The sequence below is a fragment of the Hyla sarda genome, chromosome 8, assembly GCF_029499605.1.
Source record: "Hyla sarda isolate aHylSar1 chromosome 8, aHylSar1.hap1, whole genome shotgun sequence".
Lineage (NCBI taxonomy): Eukaryota > Metazoa > Chordata > Amphibia > Anura > Hylidae > Hyla > Hyla sarda.
This window is the reverse complement of record NC_079196.1, coordinates 31,431,362-31,447,509: the sequence shown is the minus strand read 5'-3', so window position 1 is coordinate 31,447,509 and position 16,148 is coordinate 31,431,362. Positions and strand designations below refer to the sequence as shown.

Genomic DNA, 16,148 nt, shown 5'->3' with positions numbered 1-16,148 from the left:
TGTTACTCCACCATCCTCTTGCACTAGTATAATGTAGTAGCCTGTGGAGTGGTGCCCATTCAGAACTATAGGAGCACAGCACAGTAATGACACGTACTATGTACACTGTAGATTTTATCAAGTCTGCAGCATATGCAGTTCTATGAACATACACTTGTAAGGCTCTGTTCACATAATATTCAGAGCATATGTTTGAAGTGTCCCACCAAATGTAATTAATATTAAAATGGGCAATGTCATTATTAAAAAAAATTGTTATGCCATTGTGACGTATAAAATGTTTTGATTGGTCGGGGATTGACACTGGGCGATCATGAGAACCAGAGTGAGCGCTTAGAGTGCGCTCTCCTGGCTTTGTGTCACATGACTGTGATGGTCTCGTAATGCAAGTCTATGGGTCCGTCTTGCTAATATTGACCTAGGGTAAGGAGAGAAGCACATGTTATCACACTAATCTCCCCACTTGTTCTTGTGATCAGTTGGGGTCCGAACACTTGGACCCCCTACTAATAGAAACTTTTGGCACGTTTCTAGGACCCATCAATCTTTTTGACAGGTACACCTTAAATGAGAATTGTCATTTGCTAAAACTTAAAAATATTTTAATCCTAAAATCTACATGAAATTGCTAATACTATTGCACAGAATTACCTATTAAAGGGTACTCAGCTGGAAAAACATTTTTTTTGTTTTAAATCAACTGGTGCCAGAAAGATAAACAGATTAGTAAATTACTTCTATTTAAAAAAAAAAATCTTAATCCTTCCATTATTTATCAGCTGCTGTATGCTCCAGAGTAAGCTGTGTAGTTATTTCCAGTCTGACCACAGTGCTCTCTGCTGACACCTCTGTCCATGTCAGGAACTGTCCAGAGTAGGAGCAAATCCCTATAGCAAACCTATCCTACTCTGGACAGTTCCTGACATGGACAGAGGTGTCAGCAGAGAGCACTGTGGTCAGACTGGAAAGAACTACACAGATTCCTCTGGAGCATACAGCAGCTAAGCATTGGAAGGATTGATTTTTTTAATAGAAGTAATTTACAAATCTGTTTAATTTTCTGGCACCAGTTGATTAAAAAAATGTTTTCCAGTGGAGTACCCCTTTAAATTGGGCCTGCAATGTAATAAATAGAACAGGCTTCACGTGGAAGAGCAGAATCCAAGGTAGTGCTGAAGGATCTACCAAAGGTATAGGGGTACTCCCCTGGAAAACCATTTTTTATTTTTATTATTTTTATTTTTTATTTATTTATTTTTTATATCAACTGGTGCCAGAAAGTTATACAGATTTGTTACTTACTTCTATTTAAAAATCTTAATCCTACCAGTACTTATCAGCTGCTGTATGCTCCACAGGACGTTCTTTTCTTTTTGAATTTCCACTCTGTCTAACAGTGCTCTCTGCTGACACCTCCTTAAAATGGACAGAGGTATCTGTTGGATGTCACATTGCCGTGTCACAAAGTCAGTGTGAAAGAAGCCTAGTTGGATATTATTTCAATTGTGTGGACCTACAGAATACATAGAATGTGTCATTTTTACAGAAAAATGCACTGGCTAGAAACGGAAGGTCCTAAAAGTTACAAAATGGCGTTTTTTTCCCCCTAATTTTGTCCCACAAATATTTTTGTTTCGCCGTAGATCTTGTGGGGGAAATTATCAATGTCCTTACAAAGTAAAATTGGTGCAAAAAACAAGGCTTTATATGTAAGGTGGAAAATTGAAAGCGTTATTATTTTTAGAGGGTGAAAAAAAAAACAAAAAAAAAAAAAACATACCTTATATACTCGAGTATAAGCAGAGTTTTTCAGCACGATTTTTCGTGCTGAAAATGCCCCCCTCGGCTTATACTCAAGTTAATTCCTTCTCAGTGGTCTTCAATCAGCGGACCTCCAGATGTTGCAAAACCACAACTCCCAGCATGCCCGGACAGCCAGTGGCTGTCCGGGCATGCTGGGAGTTGTAGTTTTGCAACATCTGGAGGTCCGCAGGTTGATGACCACTGCGGCCTTCGTCATCATCCAGACCCCCCATTAGTTTTCTACTCACCTCCCCTCGGTGGGAAGGAAGGGTGAGCTGGTCCCGGGCCATCTATGCTGCAGGGACTGTCCGGTGGGGAGGGTTAGTCGTTCCGGGCTGTCCATCTTCACCGTCTGTGTGCAACAGACGTCCGCGATGTCCCTGCGCATGAACGTCCCTGTGCGTCGTCATCAAGGCAACGTTGCTAGTCCGGGGCCGGCCCGGAGCGGAGAAGAGTGCCTCCCGGTGCAGATGGAAAGCCCGGAACGACTAACCCTCCCCACCGGACGGTCCCTGCAGCACAGATCGCCCGGACCAGCTCAGCCTTCCTTCCCACCGAGGGGAGGTGAGTAGAAAACTAAAGGGGGGTCTGGATGATGACAAAGGCCGCAGTGGTCTTCAACCTGCGGACCTCCAGATGTTTCAAAACTAAGACTCCCAGCATGCCCGGATAGCCGACGGCTGGGAGTTTTGCAACATCTGGAGGTCCGCAGGTTGAAGACAACCAATGAAGGGATTGACAGGCGGTGAATAGGAAGGGGGTGTTGATGACGGGGGGGAAATGATGACATGGGGGGGGGGGGGAAATGATGTATTTCCCACCTTAGGCTTATAGTCGAGTCAATAACGTTTCCTGGGTTTTTGGGGTAAAATTAGGGGCCTCGGCTTATATTCGGGTCGGCTTATACTCGAGTATATACGGTAAGTGCAATTATAATAAAAAAAAAAAAACCTGTGTCTAAAAGGGATTAAAAAAAATACATCCCAAATTTTTTTTCACAACTGCGATTTCAGAAAAGTCAGAGGAGAGGAGGGGTGTTCTGAAGTCATTTAATATTTTTTGCTTATGTTTGATAAATAAATTGTATTCAAAGTGATTTATTGTTTTTGCTTATGTGAGCCCAATTTATCAACCCCCCTGTGATAGTATAATAAATATGTCACACAAGCAAAACCAAAAGCAAGAATAAAATGCCTACAGAACTCTCTTACCATGATGATAAACGATGATAAACGTCCCCGTATATTCTCAGGCCTTTGAACATCTGTACCAATTGGAGCTGATCAAACCAATGGAAGGTCTGTCCGTCCGCACACAGAAGGAATACAGACTCATGAGGTTACTTCTGGACAACAGCCAAATATCGGAAGCCCTTCAGAAATACCCCAATTGTCCCACAGACGTACGACAGTGGGCAATGTCCTCTCTGAGCTGAACACATTTTTGTAATGTTATTTTTTTTATATATATAAAGTTCTCCATATCTGCTTCTTTGTCTCTTGGAATTATTTTCTGAGTGAAATTACAAAGGAATCCGCCATTTATCTCGAGGGGGAAGATTTATCGAAACCTGTCCAGAGGAAAAGTTGCTGAGTTGCCCATAGCAACCAATCGGATCACTACTTTTTATTTATGAACAGGACTCTGATAAAATGTCCCACACCTGTTACTATGGTCTTTCCGACGGTAACAACAGCAGCGTCTCTGTCAGAATACGGGAAGTGAGGGGGGGGGGGGGGGGCTGTGTGTGTGAAGATATCCGAACAAACAGAGAGCAGGCAGCGTGTGAGCTGCTGTGATTGGCTGAGAGGAGGCCACACCCCCTCTGCAGCTCGACTGAGAGAAGGATTCAGTGCACAGCTCTGTCCACAGCATAGAGGAGAAGGAGCAAGTGTGACAGCATCTACACCCTCATACAGCAACATGTACCCCTGTAGTAAGGAGGTGGAGGAGGTTTGTTACAGTGTGTCACCCCGGTAGTAAGGAGATTACATGAGGAGGAGGTTTTACAGGTTTGTTAGTGTGTCACCCCAGTAGTAAGCTTGGGAAAGCTGGATAACATACATGCCATATTGCTTGTCATTTAGCTTTACTACATAGTGTATAAGGAGAACAGCAGGAAAACTCCAGTAATCCTTCATCTGTTTGTAACATGTGCAGCATAAAACCAGAGAGGAAAGGGTTACAGAGCAGAGTGCAGTGATTGGCTGACAGCTCAGTGACACACAGTGAGGGAGGAAGTTCAGTCATGTACAGTGAGGGCAGGAGAGGGACACGCCCCCTGCCTGAGAGAAGATGGAAATTCAGTGTGATCTGATATAAGATGATTATAAAAGAAATACAGAAGCTAGACACATAAAAGTTATATGTACATGATCAGAATGAGGTACTGAGCAACATATAACTTTTTATAACAGGTGTGCTTAAAAGGGGTACTCTGCTGCTCAGTGTTTGGAACAAACTGTTCTGAATGCTGAAGCCGCCGGGAGCTCGTGATGTCATAGCCCCCCCCCCCCCCCAATGCAAGTCTATGGGAGGAGGCGTGACATTTGTGCCAAATGCTGAGCAGCGGAGTACCCCCCTTTAAGTATATTTATTGGTGTAGTATATCCTGCCTAAAAGAATGTTACATTATACGTCCATATTCATACACCTGCCTAGCAGCGTATCCCATCATTCTGTATTTAGCTGAATAGTAAGTGCGCCAAACCTTTAGGGTGGAACCACATGATCAGTTTGCTTTGTAGTAAAAAAAAATACAACCCAACCTGATCCTTGTGGTTCCAGCCACACACGCTACCTGGAAAGAAGTGTCACTGGTTACTAGCAGCAGAGCTTTCTCTGCTCTATGGGTGGGAAGGGAGATTTATCATTGGTTTCACCCCTTTTTTTTTTTTTTTTTAGGAGGGGGGGGGGGAAGAAAACACAATTTTTGCACAAATAATTTATTTTAGGCATTGTCAACAATACAACTTAATTGTAGTGTATCATGGATGGCTTTTTCCAGTGGTCCCTGATTTCTTAAAGGGGTATCCAAAGGATATCTGATCGTGGGAGGCCTGCCGTTAGGACACCCTTTCTGGGCCGGGCACTGCTTCTGAGACGACTCTGCCCCTCCATTCATGCCACGCCTCCCCTTCCATAAACATAAATGGAGCTGGCATGGCGTGGCGTCACGTGTTGGTCTTGGGAGCAGCACCCGGCACAGAATGCACTGTGCTGGGGACAGCGGGACCCCTGCAATTAGACATCTTATCCCCTATCCTTTGGATAGGGGATAAGATGTCTAAGGCCGGAATACCCCTTTAACTGTGACTTTTTAAAATTGTTGCATAACTTGTGGACAATCGCACACCAGCCCGAACAACACGTGGGCTGCATTCAAATCATGATTGGGGCATACGGCAGCCAAATCCGGTGGAAGAATTAGGAATCCGTCTGCTGCCGTATCATCCCTGTACCCTATTCATTTCAATGAGCCTTAATCAGCTAGTGACTCCTTATTACAATGTACATTTTTGTTTCCATGGTCTGCTGCGGTTTCAGTCCAGCAACAAGAACAGACATGGTCCAAAAATAAGCCGATGGCAGTCACTAGCTGGCTCCTCATTACAATGCATGTGGTACGGCGGGGATACGGCTACAGCCGTTTTCCACATTCTCCCGTTGGATTAATTTGCTGTATGCCCCCAATCGTGATGTGAACGCAGCCTTAGAAACTCGTCTACATTTAAGCTCCTTTGCTATTGATGAAGAATGTGCACTTCTTTGATAAATGTGGGGGAAGTACATGACATATGCCCTGGGCAAATGGGTATAAAATGAATTTTGCAGGTCTGTAGAAAGAAAGCTTCAGCACTCACCTATGTTCCAATAATCCTTTATTGGAGCATCAAATATGAAGAAGGACAGGGCCAGGGGTGGGGACGGACAGAGGACGCTGCTGCAGGAGCAGCGGAGGAGGAGGCAACTAGTTTCGCGGGTAAAACCGCTTTGTCTGGCCGGAGGCCAGACAAAGCGGTTTTACCCGCGAAACTAGTTGCCTCCTCCGCTGCTCCGGCAGCGGCGTCCTGTCAGTGATTTCCGTGCTCCCTCCATGATGTTGCGCTCTTTCTTATTCTGTCCATTTTAGGGGCAGGACCAGGACTGTGCTGTTTAATAGTATTAGGGTACGTTCACATGTGCGGATTTTCGCAGCGTATTTAGCTGCGGATCCGCTGGTGAAGGTCCCGCTCTATACTGGCTTTACATGTGCCTGTTGGTAGCAGCAATACGCCGCTACCAGCAGACACAGTGCAGTAATGTGCACGGCGTACTCGCACATCGCGGCCGCTCTCCCTGCTCTGAGCTAGGCAGAGAGCTCCCGCCATGTGCGAGTATACTGCGACTCGCACATTGCCGTGTGTCTGCTGGTAGCGGCGTATTGTCACTACGAGGAGGCACATGTAAAGACAGCATAGAGTGGGGCCTTCACCAGCGGATCTGCAGCGTAAAATCCGCTGTAAATCCGCGTGTCTGAACATACCCTTACATTACATGGACTAACTTTCCTTTCTCTGGGCCATCAAAGCACATAATATAGCGGTGGAGAAAGTGTACTGGAATGAACATCCTTAGCTGATGATTTATATAGTGTTAGCATTTGGAGGGAAACGGTGCTACTGATGCATTAGGTTTGTAAAGTACAGGGTGGGCCATTTATATGGATACACCTTAATACAATGGGAATGGTTGGTGATAGTAACTTCCTGTTTGTGGCACATTAGTATGTGTGAGGGGGGAAACTTTTCAAGATGGGTGGTGACCATGGCGGCCATTTTGAAGTCGGACATTTTGAATCCAACTTTAGTTTTTCCAATAGGAAGAGGGTCATGTGACACATCAAACCTATTGGGAATTTCACAAGAAAAACAGTGATGTGCTTGGTTTTAATGTAACTTTATTCTTTCATGAGTTATTTACAAGTTTCTGACCACTTATAAAATGTGTTCAATGTGCTGCCCATTGTGTTGGATTGTCAATGCAACCCTCTTCTCTATATACTGCTATATACACCGCAGGAGAAATGCTAGCACAGGCTTCCAGTATCCGTATACACTGCTATATACTACTATATACACCGCAGGAGAAATGCTAGCACAGGCTTCCAGTATCCGTATACACTGCTATATACTACTATATACACCGCAGGAGAAATGCTAACACAGGCTTCCAGTATCCGTATACACTGCTATATACTACTATATACACCGCAGGAGAAATGCTAGCACAGGCTTCCAGTATCCGTATATACTACTATATACACCGCAGGAGAAATGCTAGCACAGGCTTCCAGTATCCGTATATACTACTATATACACTGCAGGAGAAATGCTAGCACAGGCTTCCAGTATCCGTATACACTGCTATATACTACTATATACACCGCAGGAGAAATGCTAGCACAGGCTTCCAGTATCCGTATACACTGCTATATACTACTATATACACTGCAGGAGAAATGCTAGCACAGGCTTCCAGTATCCGTATACACTGCTATATACTACTATATACACCGCAGGAGAAATGCTAGCACAGGCTTCCAGTATCCGTATATACTACTATATACACCGCAGGAGTAATGCTAGCACAGGCTTCCAGTATCTGTATATACTACTATATACACCGCAGGAGAAATGCTAGCACAGGCTTCCAGTAGCCGTATACACTGCTATATACTACTATATACACCGCAGGAGAAATGCTAGCACAGGCTTCCAGTATCCGTATACACTGCTATATACTACTATATACTACTATATACACCGCAGGAGAAATGCTAGCACAGGATTCCAGTATCCGTATACACTGCTATATACTACTATATACACCGCAGGAGAAATGCTAGCACAGACTTCCAGTAGCCGTATACACTGCTATATACTACTATATACACCGCAGGAGAAATGCTAGCACAGGCTTCCAGTATCCATATACACTGCTATATACTACTATATACACCGCAGGAGAAATGCTAGCACAGGCTTCCAGTATCCGTATACACTGCTATATACTACTATATACACCGCAGGAGAAATGCTAGCACAGGCTTCCAGTATCCGTATACACTGCCATATACTACTATATACACCGCAGGAGAAATTCTAGCACAGGCTTCCAGTATCCGTATACACTGCTATATACTACTATATACACCGCAGGAGAAATGCTAGCACAGGCTTCCAGTATCTGTATACACTGCTATATACTACTATATACACCGCAGGAGAAATGCTAGCACAGGCTTCTAGTATCTGTAGTTTCAGGTGCTGCAGAATGGGCAAAACAAAAATTGGAACAGGACCCTCAGTTTATGCAGAAGATTTTGTTCAGTGATGAGGAAACTTTTATGTGAATGGTGAAGTAAACAAACAAAACCACCGCTATTGGTCTGACACTAACCCACATTGGGTAGATCCCTCCAAGACTATTGGAACACAAACATTGATGGTATGGTGTGGTATATGGGGTACAAAGATAGTGGGGCCATTCTTCATCAATGGAAACCTCAAGGCCACTGGATATGGGAAATTGCTACATGATGATGTGTTTCCCTCTTTATGCCCTGAAGCTGCACGTTCCCTGAGTTTTTCCAGCAAGATGGTGACCACCACATTATGGGTGTCAGGTCCGAGCATTCCTAGATGAACAGTTTCCTGGAAAGTGGATTGGTCATCGTGGGCCAGTGGAATGGCCCCCAAGGTCTCCCGATCTGACCCCCTTAGACTTTTATCTTTGGGGTCATCTGAAGGCAATTGTCTATTCTGTGAAGATACGAGATGTGCAGCACCTGAAACTACGGATACTGGAAGCCTGTGCTAGCATTTCTCCTGCGGTGTATATAGTAGTATATAGCAGTGTATACGGATACTGGAAGCCTGTGCTAGCATTTCTCCTGCGGTGTATATAGTAGTATATAGCAGTGTATACGGATACTGGAAGCCTGTGCTAGCATTTCTCCTGTGGTGTATATAGTAGTATATAGCAGTGTATACGGATACTGGAAGCCTGTGCTAGCATTTCTCCTGCGGTGTATATAGTAGTATATAGTAGTATATAGAGAAGAGGGTTGCTTTGACAATCCAACACAATGGGCAGCACATTGAACACATTGAAGTGGTCAGAAACTTGTAAATAACTCATGAAAGAATAAAGTTACGTTAAAATCAAGCACATCATTGTTTTCCTTGTGAAATTCCCAGTAAGTTTTATGTGTCACATGACCCTCTTCCTATTGAAAAAACAAAAGTTGGATTCAAAATGTCCGACTTCAAAATGGCCGCCATGGTCACCACCCATCTTGAAAAGTTTCCTCCCTCACATATACTAATGTGCCACGAACAGGAAGTTACTATCACCAACCATTCCCATTTTATTAAGGTGTATCCATAGAAATGGCCCACCCTGTACTACAGACATTTGGAGGGAAATGGTGCTACTGATGCATTAGGTTTGTAAAGTACTACAGAAGCAGAAATGAAAGAAGCAAGGAAAGGGTTACACTAAGCACTGAACTGCTGCTGAAAATCTAAAGCAGTGCTTCCCAACCAGGGTGCCTTCAGTTGTTGCAAAACTACAACTCTCAGAATGCTCGGACATCCGCTGCCTGTAAATATTCCAAACAGCCCACTACATACCGTATTTTTTGCTCCATAAGACGCACCTGACCATAAGACGCACCTAGGTTTTAGAGGAGGAGAACAAGAAAGAAAAAATATTCTGAACCAAACCCCCTCTCGTGGCCAGCAGGACCCCCCTTGTAGTTGCTTACCGGTACTTATCACTACCGCTGCCCTGTTCTCCTGTCCGTATAATGGAGTCTATGGAGGAGCATGTGACACACACATCACTCTGCTTCCTCCGTAGCGTTACGCTGGGTGCAGGGGAGGAGACTCCATTATGCGTACAGGAGAACGGGACAGCGGCAGTAAAGGGGATGGCAGAACGGGGCAGCGGCATGAATCAGAGAACGGGGCAGCGGAGCACTTCGCTGTACAGACCCAGGAGCAGGTAAGCTTAGCAGCCTCCCCTCTGCAGCCTTCGACACACACATTCGCTCCAGACATTTCCTTCACACTTTTGGGGGAGAAAAAGTGCGTCTTATGGAGCAAAAAATACAATAATCTCACAAAACAAATGACCTCCTTTATCTGGGGAAATTCCAAACCAAGCATAGCCTTGGTGAGTCTACAAAAATCATTTAATCACAGGGGGGGTATGGGCCTCCCAAACTTCAAGGCTTAACTCTATAGTTTTGAAGCAAACACGAGAATGGTTGGAACCTTTAAAACATAGGAAAACTTGGGTAAAATTAGAATCCCTCTTTACAGGGTTTACAAATTGGGGAGATCTCGTGCTAAACATCTCACGCTCGCAAGCATTGAATTCTATGTAATTAATACCAACACGAAACATAAAAACAGCACACTCCACAAATTGACAAGTATCGGTACCACCATGATTGCAATTCCTATAATTTCTCTGAAAATTGTTATTCCTAGGCTACACATAGATCATTGGGGAACGAAAGGGCTGACATATATAGAGGATTTATTTCGTGATAAAGATGGGGTACTCCGCTGCTTAGCGTTTGGAACAAACTGTTCCAAATGGTGGAGCCGGGAGCTCGTGACATCATAGCCCCGCCCCCTCATGATGTCACGCCCCTCCCATAGACTTGCATTGAGGGGGCTATGACGTCACGAGCTGCCGGCTCCAGCTTTCGGAACATTTTGTTCCAAACGCTGAGCAACAGAGTACCCCTTTAAATACAATCTTCAAACCTCGGATAAACTATTTTATAATCTATTAAAAAAAACAAAAAACATCTACTAAAATTCAAGGAAACCCGGGTCATTCTACCGCAATGCTTTGCTGATTGGTTAAATAATCCTACTAGAGATAAAAAATAAAGGTATTAAACCATTTTACTCGTATTTCAACAATGTGATGTGGTTAACAAAAAACTTGGGCATACAAAGATGGGAAGACGATCTAGGTATTTCTATCCCAGAACCTACCTGGCAAAAAACATTACAAATTATTAAAAATAATCCACGACTGGCGCCAATTTCTGTGAACACCAATGTAAGATTCTAAATAGATGGTTCTTTAAAAAAAAAAAACAAAAAAAAAAACTCTCATTAATTTTTCCCCCTATGTCCCCACAGATGGGGAATTGTGGAGAAAAAAAGGTTCCTTGAAACACACATTCTTCTCGTGTCCCAAAATTCTAACTTTTATTTCTGAGATAACTCGAATGACTGGTAAAATAGCTCCTCAGTGTACGAACGTAAGTCCGGCTTTTTTATTTATTTTACTTTTGGGTATTGATGATCTTCCTAAGGAAGTACTGATTCTTATTTGCCACATACACTGCTCAAAAAAATAAAGTGAACACTTAAACAACACAATGTAACTCCAAGTCAATGACACTTCTGTGAAATCACACTGTCCACTCAGGAAGCAACACTGATTGACAATCAATTTCACATGGAACAGACAACAGGTGGAAATTATAGGCAATTAGCAAGACACTCCCAATAAATAAGTGGTTCTGCAGGTGGTGACCACAGGCCACTTCTCAGTTCCTATGCTTCCTGGCTGTTGTTTTGGTCACTTTTGAATGCTGGCGATGCTTTCACTCTAGTGGTAGCATGAGACGGAGTCTACAACCCACACAAGTGGCTCAGGTAGTGCAGCTCATCCAGGATGGCACATCAATGCGAGCTGTGGCAAGAAGGTTTGCTGTGTCTATCAGCGTAGTGTCCAGAGCATGGACGCGCTACCAGGAGACAGGCCAATACATCAGGAGACATGGAGAAGGCTGTAGGAGGGCAACGACCAGCAGCAGGACCGCCACCTCCGCCTTTGTGCAAGGAGGAGCACTGCCAGAGCCCTGCAAAATGACCTCCAGCAGGCCACAAATGTGCATGTGTCCACTCAAATGGTCAGAAACAGACTCCATGAGGGTGGTATGAGGGCCCGACGTCCACAGGTGGGGGTTGTGCTTACAGCCCAACACCGTGCAGGATGTTTGGCATTTGCTAGAGAACACCAAGATTGGCAAATTCACCACTGGTGCCCTGTGCTCTTCACAGATGTAAGCAGGTTCACACTGAGCACATGTGACAGACGTGAGTCTGGAGACGCCGTGGAGAACGTTCTGCTGCTTGCAACATCCTCCAGCATGCCCGGTTTGGTGGTGGGTCAGTAATGTTGTAGGGGGGCATTTCTTTGTGGGTGTCACACAGCCCTCCATGTGCTTGCCAGAGGTAGCCTGACTGCCATTGGGTACAGAAATGAGATCCTCAGACCCCTTGTGAGACCATATGCTGGTACGGTTAGCCCTGGGTTCCTTCTAATACAAGACAATGCTAGACCTCATGTGGTTGGAGTGTGTCAGCAGTTCCTGCAAGAGGAAGGCATTGATGCTATGGACTGGCCCGCCCGTTCCCCAGACCTGAATCCGATTGAGCACATCTGGGACATCATGTCTCGCTCCATCCACCAACACCACGTTGCACCACAGACTGTCCAGGAGTTGGCGGATGCTTTAGTCCAGGTCTGGGAGGACATCCCTCAGGAGACCATCCTCCTCCTCATCAGGAGCATGCCCAGGCATTGTAGGGAGGTCATACGGGCACGTGGAGGCCACACCAGTGTCACTAGGGGGGGGGGGGGGGGGGGCAGAGGGGGCCATTCCCCCCCTTGTGCCCCCCCCCCCCCCCATTTAAAATAAACGAAGTAAGGGATCGGCAACCCAGGGCACTCGTGCCACACTCATGGCATGCGGGGGGCTGCCGACATTCACTTGTAAAAGTTATGCATGGTAGGGTGATACGGCCATAAGGGCTGGCCGCATCACTGTGAGCAGGCCGGTGTGAGGTGAGATTTCCGAAGCCATGCAGATGGGTTCGGTAATCTCACCTCACACCGGCACGTCTCCTGCGTCCTCTACCCTCCCACACTAGAGGAGAGGAGAGAGAAGTAAACACCTCACCACTGCTAGTGTGTCTCCTCTGGGCCGTTCCCAGTCTGTGATGCTGTGTGTTGATAAAGGGGCCTTGGTGCTGGGCAGCTCCTCTGCCTGCCTGATTACTCAAGAACCTGCTGCCATTGCTAGCAAGTTGTCTGCCGCGCAGAGTGAGGGAGAGAGGCCATTCATCTTCTCCCTTGTCAGCACTGAAAAGCCGACAGAGCCCACCGCTGAGGAAGTTATCACAGTCAGGTTTCTTATCTTTCTTTCTGTATGGAGGGGATCTCTAAGTAGTTGTGGCTATGAGGTGAATTCATCCCTTTCCTGGCAGCACTTTTCTTGTCAGTAAGGTTTGATTCACCAAGTTTAACCCTTAGCTTGACAGGATCCCGAGTTATATCCTGTAATACTCCAGCTGCACTCACTATTCTGCTGGTGAGGTCACTGTTAGAGATGAGCGAACTTACAGTAAATTTGATTCGTCACAAACTTCTCAGCTCGGCAGTTGATGTCTTATCCTGCGTAAATTAGTTCAGCCTTCAGGTGCTCCGGTGGGCTGGAAAAGGTGGATACATTCCTAGGAAAGAGTCTCCTAGGACTGTATCCATCTTTTCCAGCCCATCAGAGCACCTGAAAGCTGAACTAATTTATGCAGGAAAAGTCATCAACTGCCGAGCTGAGAAGTTTGTGACACATCGAATTTACTGTAAGTTCGCTCATCTCTAGTCACTGTGTACTTACATTACATTACTTATCCTGTATTATACTCCAGAGCTGTACTCACTATTCTGCTGGTGAGGTCACTGTGTACATGCATTACATTACTTATCCTGTACTGATCCTGAGTTATATCCTGTATTACACCCCAGAGCTGTACTCCCTATTCTGCTGGTGAGGTCACTGTGTACATACATTACATTACTTATCCTGTACTGATCCTGAGTTATATCCTGTATTATACTCCAGAGCTGTACTCACTATTCTGCTGGTGAGGTCTCTGTGTACATACATTACATTACTGATGCTGTACTGATCCTGAGTTATATCCTGTATTATACTCCAGAGCTGTACTCACTATTCTGCTGGTGGGGTCACTGTATACATACATTACATTACTTATCCTGTACTGATCCTGAGTTATATCCTATATTATACTCCAGAGCTGCACTCACTATTCTGCTGGTGAGGTCACGGTGTACATACATTACATTACTTATCCTGTACTGATCCTAAGTTATATCCTGTATTATACCCCAGAGCTGTACTCCCTATTCTGCTGGTGAGGTCACTGTGTACATACATTACATTACTTATCCTGTACTGATCCGGAGTTATATCCTGTATTATACTCCAGAGCTGTACTCACTATTCTGCTGGTGGAGTCACTGTGTACATACATTACATTACTTATCCTCTACTGATCCTGAGTTATATCCTGTATTATACTCCAGAGCTGTACTCACTATTCTGCTGGTGGAGTCACTGTGTACATACATTACATTACTTATCCTGTACTGATCCTGAGTTATATCCTGTATTATACTCCAGAGCTGTACTCACTATTCTGCTGGTGGAGTCACTGTGTACATACATTACATTACTTATCCTCTACTGATCCTGAGTTATATCCTGTATTATACTCCAGAGCTGTACTCACTATTCTGCTGGTGGAGTCACTGTGTACATACATTACATTACTTATCCTGTACTGATCCTGAGTTATATCCTGTATTATACTCCAGAGCTGTACTCCCTATTCTGCTGGTGAGGTCACTGTGTACATACATTACATTACTTATCCTGTACTGATCCGGAGTTATATCCTGTATTATACTCCAGAGCTGTACTCACTATTCTGCTGGTGGAGTCACTGTGTACATACATTACATTACTTATCCTCTACTGATCCTGAGTTATATCCTGTATTATACTCCAGAGCTGTACTCACTATTCTGCTGGTGGAGTCACTGTGTACATACATTACATTACTTATCCTGTACTGATCCTGAGTTATATCCTGTATTATACTCCAGAGCTGTACTCACTATTCTGCTGGTGGAGTCACTGTGTACATACGCTTAACTTCGCCATTTCAGTGTGCTCCGCTGACCGCTGCCTGGCAGAGCTACCACTGACACAAGGAGAGTGAGAGAGCCTGCAGCAAGAACAGATTTGGAGGTATGAAAGTTCTCCTGCCTCAACTATTAGGTAGAAGTGTAACTTTGTTGTAGACCCCTCTGTCCATCCCTGACCCCTCTGTTCTGCTGATGGAATCTATGTGTACAGCCAATCACTGCACAGTTCACATTCAGCTACGGGGACACAGTCATCTACATATATAGTGATTCTGGGGTCTGTATTATGGTGGGGTCTGATTCTGGGGTCTGTATTAAGGTGGGGTCTGATTCTTGGGTCTGCATTAAGGTGGGGGCTGAAAAAGTAAGGGGGGGCTGAGCAAGTAAGGGGGGGCTGAGAGCAGATCAAGTAAGGGGGACCTGGGCAAGAAAGGGGGAGCAGAGCATGCAGACAGTGCGGCTAGACCTTACCTACCTGAGATTACAATTTGCAGAGGGAGCCAGTGGAGCGAACAGTACGGCTACACATCATCTACCTGAGAAAGCAGTTTGCAGAGGGAATGAGTGGAGCGAGCAGTGCGGCTACTTTACCTACCTGAGAGTGCAGTTTGCAGAGGGAGTCTGCAAAAATCTGATTTATTTTTTTAAATTAAACATGTTCTGCACAGTGTGTGTGTGTGTGTGTGTATATATATATATATATATATATATAAATATATATGTATATATATATATACACACACACACATACGTTTTAAAATTGCCCCCCCACTTTTGTCATTGGCCCCCCAGACCTCCATGGGTTGATAAACTTGATTTTCATTGATAATTTTTCTGTGATTTTGTTGTCAGCGCATTCAACTATGTAAAGACGGAAGTATTTCATACAATTAGTTCATTCATATCTAGGATGTGTTATCTTAGTGTTCCCTTTATTTTTGAGCAGTGTATGTCTCTCCTCACGCCTCATAGTAGCCAGGTACAGTAACCCCCCGACCTACGATGGCCCCGACATATGATAAAATCGACATACGATGCTTTTATATGTCGGGGCCATCACATTAACTGCTATTCGACAGCGCAAAATGCTTAAGCTGCTGTCGGATAGCAGTGTAATGTGCCCCAGCAGGTTCACTTACCTATTCCCGCAGCTCCGGGTCCACTTCGCGATCCTCCGGCGTCTTCTGCATCTTCTCCGGGGTCCGGGCCTCGCTTTCCGGCGTCGTTATTACGTCACTACGCACACCGCGCCG

At 44.9% G+C, this 16,148-nt stretch overlaps 1 protein-coding gene across 2 annotated transcripts in view; it reads left to right on the top strand.

The window, feature by feature from the left end:
• The window catches only part of ORC4 (origin recognition complex subunit 4), a 48,002-nt gene extending 44,716 nt beyond the window's left edge, over positions 1-3,286 (top strand). For both annotated transcript variants that reach the window (XM_056536127.1, XM_056536128.1), the window contains exon 14: positions 3,056-3,286. In XM_056536127.1, the coding sequence (XP_056392102.1) occupies positions 3,056-3,238 (183 nt within the window). In that variant the 3' untranslated portion in view covers positions 3,239-3,286. The remainder of the gene's footprint in view (positions 1-3,055) is intronic.
• The last annotated feature ends 12,862 nt before the right edge of the window (positions 3,287-16,148 follow it).